Here is a 10,031-nt window from a genome sequence, read left to right on the forward strand (position 1 = left end):
ACAATGTGGTAAGGGGCGTAACATTTCCGTCACATGCTTGAGGTATTCGGCCAATCACAATGCACTGGATAGCTGGCCAATCACAGCACACCTCGCTTTTTCAGACCGATGAGCTTTGTAAAAATCGACGCGTTTCAGAAAGGCGGGGCATAGAGGAGAAACAATAATGTACAGTATGTGGAAAATAATGTGTTTTTTGAACCTTAAACCGCATAAACACATTTCATTACACCAAATACACCAAATAATGTTCTTTTTAGCAGCATCATATGACCCCTTTAAATTAAACTCCGGCCGTAGTCATAATCAAACCTCAGAGCTCTTCTCTGTTGTTTAGAAGCATCTTATATGGGATCCATGACAGCGTCCAAGAAAATTCCCTTTCTATAGGCCAGATGAGTCGAAGCAAGTTTGAAAGTTTAAAGTTTAAAGGTGGGGTAAGCGATTTTTCAAAAATGCTTTAGAAAACTGATTCGGGCCGAATAGCAAAACAAACTTGTAGCCAATCAGCAGTAAGGGGCGTGTCTACTCATGATGGGGAGGAGAGAGCGTTCAATGCACGGGACGGACATTAGCTAAGCCGAGCGACAGAAAGATAGAGATGGGCTACCAGAAATCGCTTACCCCACCTTTAACCCAGTCAAATTATTGAAACTAATCTGAGAAAATTTTAACACATTCACACATAACCACCAATAAATCATACATCAATACTCCCTCACAGCTTCATTTTCATTCCTGTTAGAAATTAATAATGCACTACCTTGCATCTATGGGTCAGAAAGATGAAACTGTTGAAATTATTACTAAAAACTTAAATACTATCAATATTGGTGTAAAAAATCCTTGATTAGAAATATACAGTAAGTGGACTTAAATAGGCTCCTTCAAAGTGACTGACCTCCTCGATGGGCATATCCAGCACCTCAGGCAGGGATGGAGACAGCGCCCCCATCACAAAAGGAGTGGGAGAGCAGCATATGTCCAGCATGCTGGCAGGGAGCACCGGTACGAATGTGTGCTGCCATGTGAAGGGATACAGCAGAGCCAAGGCAGAATGGGCACATCGGGATAAGACACTGGCCAGAGACAAACAGAGGTAGGTTTGAATTTAATTCTAGTTGGCATTCAGATTGCTATATTTGGTTATCAGCATGGGTGGTGGTCTGTACCTGAGTTTGTCTGCGATGAAGATCACCCTCCTCTCCAGTAGCAGAGAAGCGAAGACCTGCAGGAGTCTGGTCACACTGAGACACTGCAGCAAACTCTCAAAGTCCACATGCTCCAAACGAGAGTCCACCGGCCTGCACAGCGTCAGAACCTACACATACAACAGAGACACACGGATGATCCTCAGAAGATAGTGACAAACCTGTTCTTTGACTTGAGTAATTAAAAAGGTTTCAAGCAGTTAAGAAACTCCATGTAAAAAGGCAAAATTGTATAACAACAATATAAAAAAGAATATGAAATGGTTTGACTCTATAATGTTTTGTACAGTTTTTTTTACTTTTTTTTTTTTTACAGTTTTATTTTTAAAGTAACATTTTAAATAATTTTCTTTTAAAAAATGTATTAAAAATAATAAAATGTAATTAATGATAATAAATAATTATGTAATTAAATAATGTAATTATTAATAATTAAATTTTATTAAAATTATTATTTTTTAATTATCTTATTTTGCAGGGCTAAGCATTAGTACAAGATGCAACAATTATGAAAAAAAGTAATTAATAATATAAATTATTCAAGAAGAATGCTTGGCCCTTGATTTTTTGTCATAGGTGTTATCATGTTAAAAACATAAAAAATAAAGACATTTGTAGAAAAGTACTTCCAAAGTCAAAGTTCATAGTAAAAAGGCAGTTCAAATATGCATATGATATTCCTACCATATTGGAAAATTTTTATTTACATTTAAGACATTTTTTTCATATACGGTTAAAGTTATTTGTTAAAGGGATAGTTCATGGAAAAATGAAAATTCTGTCAATAATTACTCACCCTCATGTCGTTTCAAACCCGTAAGACCTTCGTTCATCTTCGGACTGTTTGCGTCCAGTGGATACTCTCCAAAATAGCTCTACAGGGTGATGCGGAGGAGACGAATTGTTGAATAAAGTCGTTTATGTTCCCAAGTCCAGACACGTAGCAAGGAGGTCTGTAAAATAATCCATGTGACATCAGCGGTTGAACCGCAATTATACGAAGCTACCAGAATACTTTTAGTGCACAAAAGAAAAAGAAAAAACTACTTTATTCAACAATTCGTCTCCTCTGCATCACCCTGTATAGCTATTTTGCAGAGTATCAGCTGGACGTAAACAACATATGCTGTTCTGTGTCAGCTGCGTCACGCCGGATCTGTTTCCTACGATGTTGTGATTTGATCTGAACGAAAACAGTGTATCCGTGTGACGCAGCTGACACAGTAATTAATGACAGAATTTTCATTTTTGGGTGAACTAACCCTTTAAATTGTTTAATGTTCAAGTGAAAGATTTTCTTTGAAAAAATTCTTTGTTGTTATAATTTATGGATTTTCATCTTGTCAGTGGCATGTGTTTCAAGATGATATTGCCACAATCTTAAAAAAAAAACACACAGTAATTTCCGATAATTTTTCACTGGTGGTACAACCATTAATTTGTGAAATAAAATAGCTATAAATAATCAAATAAAAATAAAATACATTTTGAAAAAATTAAAATATAAAACAACAAATAATGTCAAGATTTAAATTAATACTTATAATCATGGGGGAAACTAAATTCAAAACTTCGTAAAAATCTTCATTTTTGTCAGAATAAATCACATGTAGGACTAAACGTTATTTTCCCTTTAAACGATATCTTCTTACCTCATTGCCAGAGCCCGGCAGGAAGCTCTTGACGGTGATGGTGCGTCCAGGAGCAGGGAAGGGAGCTTCCATGACACTGTGCATGAAAGGATGAACCAAGGCAGGGGAAATCTCTCTCCTCCTCTCCACCTCCTCCAAGATCTACCCCCAAACATTGCAGACAGTTACAATTCAGCATCTGTCGAACTGCTTTAGTGCTGATTAAACAGGAAATGTCACCGACCTTTGAGAAGAGATTGAAGCAGCCCAGTCTGCTGATGATGCAGTGAACTTCAGGCAGTCTCTTCCCCTTCCCACTGGGCTGCAAGATACAGGTCAAAGGTCAAAGTTAGTGCAGATTTACCACTGACAATACACAATATAGTCACATATTATTTATTAACTGAAATATTTTTCAAACCTGCATAATGATCGATGTGAGGTTTGGAATGACATGATGAATAAAAGTTGACTTTTGGGCCAAGTATTATTTTAATTGACCAGGTGAGATTATGTTTTTCTGTTGAATTAATGTGACCACCATATTTACAATCTCACCAGGATTTTGCGGCAGTATCCAAATAAGCGACTCCCATCCTCCCCCGTTAGGACAAAAGAAAACGTTTCACTGCGGGCGATAATCAAAGATTATATTAGGAGTGTGAATTATTTAGTCAAGTAACATAAATTGTTTATTATTTGCATGTTACCTGGTGTGGTCCGAGGAGGGACGCCAGTCATAACAGTCAGGAAAACAAAACTTGGGAATCGCCCTTAATCTGTCTTCAGCCTCACGAGACAGACGAGAAGACCTCTCAAACTAAATGCAAAATAAAGACAGAAAAATAATATTTTATATAATCAAATATATAATGATGACATTTTTCTATATTGTCTTATTATTTATATAATTAAAATTCATTTAAAATTAAAAAGTAAAATGTAAATAATGCTATTATATTACATTTATATAAAATAACTCTTACTTACAACATATAAATACATATTATATATAATTGTATATTATCATTAAAAATAATTATAATTCATTTAAAATTAAAATGTAAATAATTTTATTATATTTTATTGTATTTATATAAAATAATCTGAATTACAATATATAAATATAAAAATAAATATTTTTTAAAAATGATTTTAAAAAAAAAGAAAGGAAGAAAATTGTGAAACACCCTTTCCACTTTATTTCTCACAATACATCATATTACAGAAGTTAAATGCAATGTCAACTGTTTTCTATTTTAATATATTTTAAAATGTAATTTATCCCCGTGATGGCAAAGCTAAATTTTCAGCATTATTACTCCAGTTCTTCAGTGTTACATGAATAATTAATGTATTGTAAATTAAAATGTAAATAATTGTATTATATTTATATAAAATAATTTCAATTATAATATATGAAAGACATATATAAAAAAATAAATAAAATTTGTGGAAAAAAAGAAAATGGTGGAACACACATTCCACAATTCAAATCTCAAATTAAGCTCCGCCCTATATTATTTCCGGATTTTGTCATTACAATTTATTAGGTCTCTTTACCTTCGTAGGGAACTGTTGTGTGATCTCAGGGATGTATGTGTTTCCAGGGGAAGCTTTTCTAAGCGACACCACTACAAATTGCTGGAAAAGCTGCTGCTCTTGTAGTTGGATCAGGTCCCTCTCTAAAGTGCGGTAACCCGGCCGTCGCTTTAAAGTTGATTGAATGTACACTGTGCGCTGGGAGCGATCTATGAGAAAAAAAATGTAAACAGCATTGATGGGTGTATAAAAACTGCTAAACTGGTTTGATATACAAGTTCAACTTGAATAAACAAGAGTTCTCTGTGCAGAGGCCTTAGGGAGGCACTGACCTTTAGAGCTCTCCTCAGGATCACTCTCTGTTCCACTCAATTCATCTGCCATAAAACACACGTTTACTGCATGATTAGACTTTTTCTCTCGGTAAACCAGGTAAATATGAAATATGCATCCTCTCACCTCTGGTTGTTGTCGCCCATACTCGTTTCCTTCCTCTTTTGGCTTCAAATATCTCCTGGATCCTGTTTACAAGCTACATGAAAAACACAACAAACAATATTTCATTATAGTTCACTTAAAGCAATATTCCAGGTTGATTACGACTTTAGTTTGTACACTACTGTTCAAATGTTTGGGGGATTTTTTTCGATATTTTTATGTTTTTGAAAGAAGTCTCTTATGCTCATCAAGGCTGTATATATTTTTATCAGTAACAGCAGTAATATTGGGAAATATTTTTACAATTTAAAATAACTATTTTCTATTTTAATGTCTTAAAATGTAATTTATTCCTGTGATGCAAAGCTGAATTCTCAGCATCATTACTCCAGTCTTCAGTGTCACATGATCCTTCAGAAATCATTCTAATATGCTGATTTGCTGCTAAATAAACATTTCATGTCATTATAATGTTGAAAACAGTTGTTCTTCTTAATAGTTTTGTGAAAAAAGAGATTCATTTTTATTTCAGTATTCTTTACAAAATGCAATTACAATGGAAGCCCCACAAATAAATGTTTCAAATACGAAACAAATGCAAACAATTTACAAAACTACAACCATGAGACTAGATGTGTCATAATGAACAGCGACATGCATCTACATGTGTATGTCTGACCAGAGCAAACGTGACATGCTAATTATGATTCATAGTTATGGAGACCACAGAGGTCTGCCCACAGTGAGAGCAGTGAGACAGCAACTGTTGTGGCATTTGCCCATGATGAGCGGAAACAGCGTGGTGGTGCTTTCCCCCGATAAAAACATAATGCTCACCATGTGTGTGGACAGTAAAGGCCTTTTTATGCACCGCTCAAAGCATGCGTCATGCACTGCTTTGACCTCCACATGAGTTTCAAATAGTGTAATGGAAGAGTGATTTTATGAGGTTGCTAGGTACCAGAATGCAATACACTAAACAATACAAACATGTACTTGAGCTTAGAAATGAAAAAGTCATGACTTTAATTCATCGTAGATAGAAAAAAAGACTTGAATGTGGGTTTATGAATCTTTACTGTCTTGAGATGCTCTTGGTGAATTGAAATGGGTTCAAGAAATGATTATACAGGTGCATCTCAATAAATTAGAATGTCGTGGAAAAGTTCATTTATTTCAGTAATTCAACTCAAATTGTGAAACTCGTGTATTAAATAAATTCAATGCACACAGACTGAAGTAGTTTAAGTCTTTGGTTCTTCATGATTATATTATAAAGTCTCATTTTAGGCACAATAACAACCTGTCAGACCTGGACTTTTGTAATTTAAGTGACGCATATGACAAACAAGTGCTGACAATTATAAGTTAGAAGGAAAGCATACTAAACAAACATCAAATGACAGCAAAGGATGAGAATTACAAATCAATAAGTCTTATGTACCCCACAGCCCCTCAGCAAAACTTCATCAACACTATGTCTTACTTTCTAAATCATGTAGTATTACATATCTTTTAGCATCATCAACACTAATATTATTATAAAATGTCATTATTTTAAACTTAGAACAACCAATACTGTGGGTAAAACACAGACTTAGCAAGTAGGTTCTTAGGTTTAAGAAATATAGAACATTATTTTGTAACTGCGTTTAGTTTTATATTAGTTTAAATAGACATTTGATGGTATGAAAATAAGGGAAAGCTTTGAAAGTGTGCATAAGACAAGTAAAGAGTATTGCTGTTATACTGTAGATATGTCCAAACCAGCATGTTAAAACTATAAAAATGTTTTTGTTAATTGAATTAAAACTGAAATAAAATAATATATAAATATTAGATGAAAAACTTTTAAACCTGAGAAATGTTGCCTTGGCAACTAAAAATAAAATAAGCTTAAGTACTAAACTTACTAAAAACTAAAATAAAAATATATTAAAGCTAAATAGAAATAATTTTAAAAACTATCAAAAATGACATGAGCACAAAACACAATTACTAGAAGTTAAAATAAATTTCAAATGAAATCTGAAAATATAAAAACAAAAGCTAATCCAAAACATTAGTTATTACTTTAAAGGTGCAATAGGTGATTGTCTTCAGAATTTTTTTTTGTTATGCTGGTTGAAAGTCTCTTCACATCCCGATAGCAATCATTAAGTTAAGTGGTCTAAATGTCTTTATCTGTATTTATATATTCTGTGGAAGGCGTAGGACAAAGAAATGTCCGTCCAATCAAAACGCTCGGTCCGAGCGTTTTAATTGGCTTTCCTACCTGCCTGTCAACGTATGTATTAGCATACCTCTGCGCACCCGGTTCGCGCAGACAGGATACGTCATCAGCGCGTTCACGCACGCTGTGCAGACAGAGCGAGAATGCCAGAGAATCAACAACCCGATTTTCCTTCCTGGTATTGTAGTACTTTTAATGTTTTCTCACCGGTGAATGACACATGATGTAGCCCAGCGGTTCCCAATTCCAGTCCCTGCGCCCCCCCCCGCTCTGCATATTTTGCGTGTCTCACTTAGTTAACACACCCGATTCAGATAACCAGCTTGTTAGAAGTGAGCTACGTGCATGAACTGTGTTCCGATCGATATGATCCCTACACAGTGTTCATTGCTCCCTACTCCCTGAACAGGGAAATCCGTTAAAGTTTACTTCAGTTCGGAACATGGACTGGAATTGGGAACCGCTGATGTAGCCTATTGTAGTAATGTTGTTTCTGGTATTCTGGTCTGTGAGCGTATATGCGTTCAGGGGGTGTGGCTTTGGATGGCGATTGCAGGGAGGGTGGGACGTTCGCTTTCAGTGCTATCAGGCTAAAGTTAGCATTTTCCAAGATCTCCTACTGCACCTTTAATACTATATAATACTATATTATTAATTAACAAACTTTTGGTAGTGTCTTCAGATGTTTCACTTTGAACACATGAAATAACACCTGCGCTAACCAGTCAGCACAGCCTAAAGGAACTGGACATCAGACGGAACAACTTCCACATTTCCCACATGCTGTTTGATGTTAAAATGAGTGATTTCTATTGAAGAAAGGAGGGTTCTTACCTCCCCTTTCTGCTCGCTCTCATTATTAAAACAGCATTTCTCCATGAGCTTCATCTACGCTGCCTCGACCTACTGATTTTAGCTTTTCCAAAATAAATGTGTGGATCATACTGACACATAGCTGAACATAGCTGATTAGTCAGCAGCGTCCAGTATGATGCACAGACACTTCATGATATTCCTCAATCTCTTGTGCTCCAAAAGGGAGCGTTTCCTGCCACCATCCATCCATCTTCTCACCACTTCCTCCCTCCCTCTTCCTCTTCAAGCATCAAAGCTGACATTTCTACTCAGACTATGTTTTTCATGTCTGTTTCTCTTTCTTCTTATATTCACTGCTAATTTATTCATGAGAACTGGGACAAAACAGGCTAGAGAATTGGTTTATGTATCCAATGTATCAAAAATGGTTTATGTATGAACTAATTACATCACCCTGCATAATATTTGTTGAATTAAATCTAATACTTGTTTCTTACTAATTTTAGGGTGCTGATTCCAAATATAGTGCCAAAATTTCTATATATTGTAATCATTATGATCACACTTGTAATAATTGCTTTAATGAGCTTCTGCCTAAAATTAATTCATGTTAGCTAGCTGTATGATTCTATTATCTTGAACTGTTCGTTTGTGAAATGAACATTACTTGGACACATTCACTTCTGCTTTGTAATGTAGACACATGCATTTTCTGTAAAGCTGCTTTTGAAACAATGTGTATTGTGAAAAGTGCTATACAAATACATTTGATTTGAATTGAATTGAAAATTGAATTTCCACACAAAATATGATGCAATTTATATTATTTTGTAGCATGCTTTCAACAACCATTTGTAAGGTAAAGAAAAAGGGTTATTTATTTATAAACTATATCTTTATGTAAAGTTCTACAACATTAAATTTAGTTTTTGAACATATTTTCCCCACTCCTTTGAAGATTGTTAGTTAAATTATACATTTTGAACACTTATTATAGTCACTGAAACTGTAACTTTTGACATTTGACTGCTTTTGTTATTTTGATAAGTGCATTAATGCTGATATATAAATGTTTATTTTGTGGAAAAAAACTTTGGCTAATGTAAAGTTTGTATTGATATTTTTGAACTCTGTATCAGTAGGTAATATTAGGTATTTCTCTCAAGATGCTGGACTGTATTATCAGCATTAGGGTGCAGCTTCTGTTTCTTCTGTTTATAAAACACGGAAGAATTTATTATGTCATGTAAAAGTGTGGTTAAAGTTCACATGCATACAATCAGAGAAACAGGTGCCTGTTGAGCAATGTTTAATGATGTCTGAGGCACATGTTTATGCGTGTAGGTTTACCGGGGGTTGTCGGTTTGTCTTGTACGTAGTAGCAAGTTTGGCTGCTGATGATTTAGGAGTGTTTGTAGTAGAGGTACGTGTAGGTGACGTTATGGATTCTTTGCGGTCCCGTCCCACTTTATGCAGCCTGTCGCCGTTAGGTAATAGTGTGAAGGGCTTTGGTGAGATCTGCATACAGTAACAGACAAGAGAAGGAGTGGGAAAACAGACAGTTTAGCTCAACAATTAGCCAGTGGTCTTAATGCAAAATTTCTTTTTCTAATAAAAAAAAAAAACTGTAGGAATAAATGGCTCTGAGAAAGCAGTTTTTGAAAGAAGTCTCTTATGTTAAGGCTACATTTATTTGATCAAAATGTAATTTGTTCCTAAGCTGAATTTTCAGCAGCCATTACTCAAGAAACATTTCTTATTATTATTAATGTTGAAAACAAGTTGTGGAAACCGTGATGCATTTTTTAGGATTTTCTGATGACTAGAAATGTCAAAATAACAGCATTTCTGTCATGACAACTCTTGGAGGGATTGGCATGGTAATGTACATGACAATGTTAATGTATTTGGTCTTGGCGGAATAGATCTGCTACGCTGCTGCTGTTGCTGCGGCAGAGCAAGTACCGAGAATTGCTACTGCCAATACATCCACAACATGCTGCTGTGAGCATGTAAGAAATATTGCTGCTGCAAATATGACATAAATGAAATAACCTATAGCGTACATGAATCACCTCGTAGCAGATCTATACAGGTGGAGCTGGGGAAGGTGGAGGGTTTCTGAAGCAAGCTGCAACTGCTACGGCAAGCACTAGTCAT

The 10,031-nt window shown here is 35.2% G+C and overlaps 1 protein-coding gene across 1 annotated transcript in view; it reads right to left on the reverse strand.

The window, feature by feature from the left end:
* Nucleotides 1–10,031, reverse strand: part of LOC107734514 (DENN domain-containing protein 2C-like) — a 24,944-nt gene that overhangs the window by 4,878 nt on the left and 10,035 nt on the right. Inside the window, exons 5-14 of the mRNA XM_016546487.1 lie at nt 9,222–9,389; nt 4,844–4,916; nt 4,717–4,761; nt 4,406–4,593; nt 3,553–3,662; nt 3,401–3,470; nt 3,087–3,164; nt 2,864–3,004; nt 1,173–1,321; nt 902–1,079 (exon numbers count right to left, since the gene is read on the reverse strand). Of these exons, the coding sequence (XP_016401973.1) occupies nt 902–1,079; nt 1,173–1,321; nt 2,864–3,004; nt 3,087–3,164; nt 3,401–3,470; nt 3,553–3,662; nt 4,406–4,593; nt 4,717–4,761; nt 4,844–4,916; nt 9,222–9,389 (1,200 nt within the window). The remainder of the gene's footprint in view (nt 1–901; nt 1,080–1,172; nt 1,322–2,863; nt 3,005–3,086; nt 3,165–3,400; nt 3,471–3,552; nt 3,663–4,405; nt 4,594–4,716; nt 4,762–4,843; nt 4,917–9,221; nt 9,390–10,031) is intronic.

This window comes from Sinocyclocheilus rhinocerous, unplaced genomic scaffold (genome assembly GCF_001515625.1).
Source record: "Sinocyclocheilus rhinocerous isolate Xijiao unplaced genomic scaffold, SAMN03320098_v1.1 scaffold99, whole genome shotgun sequence".
In the NCBI taxonomy this organism is placed as follows: Eukaryota; Metazoa; Chordata; class Actinopteri; order Cypriniformes; family Cyprinidae; genus Sinocyclocheilus; species Sinocyclocheilus rhinocerous.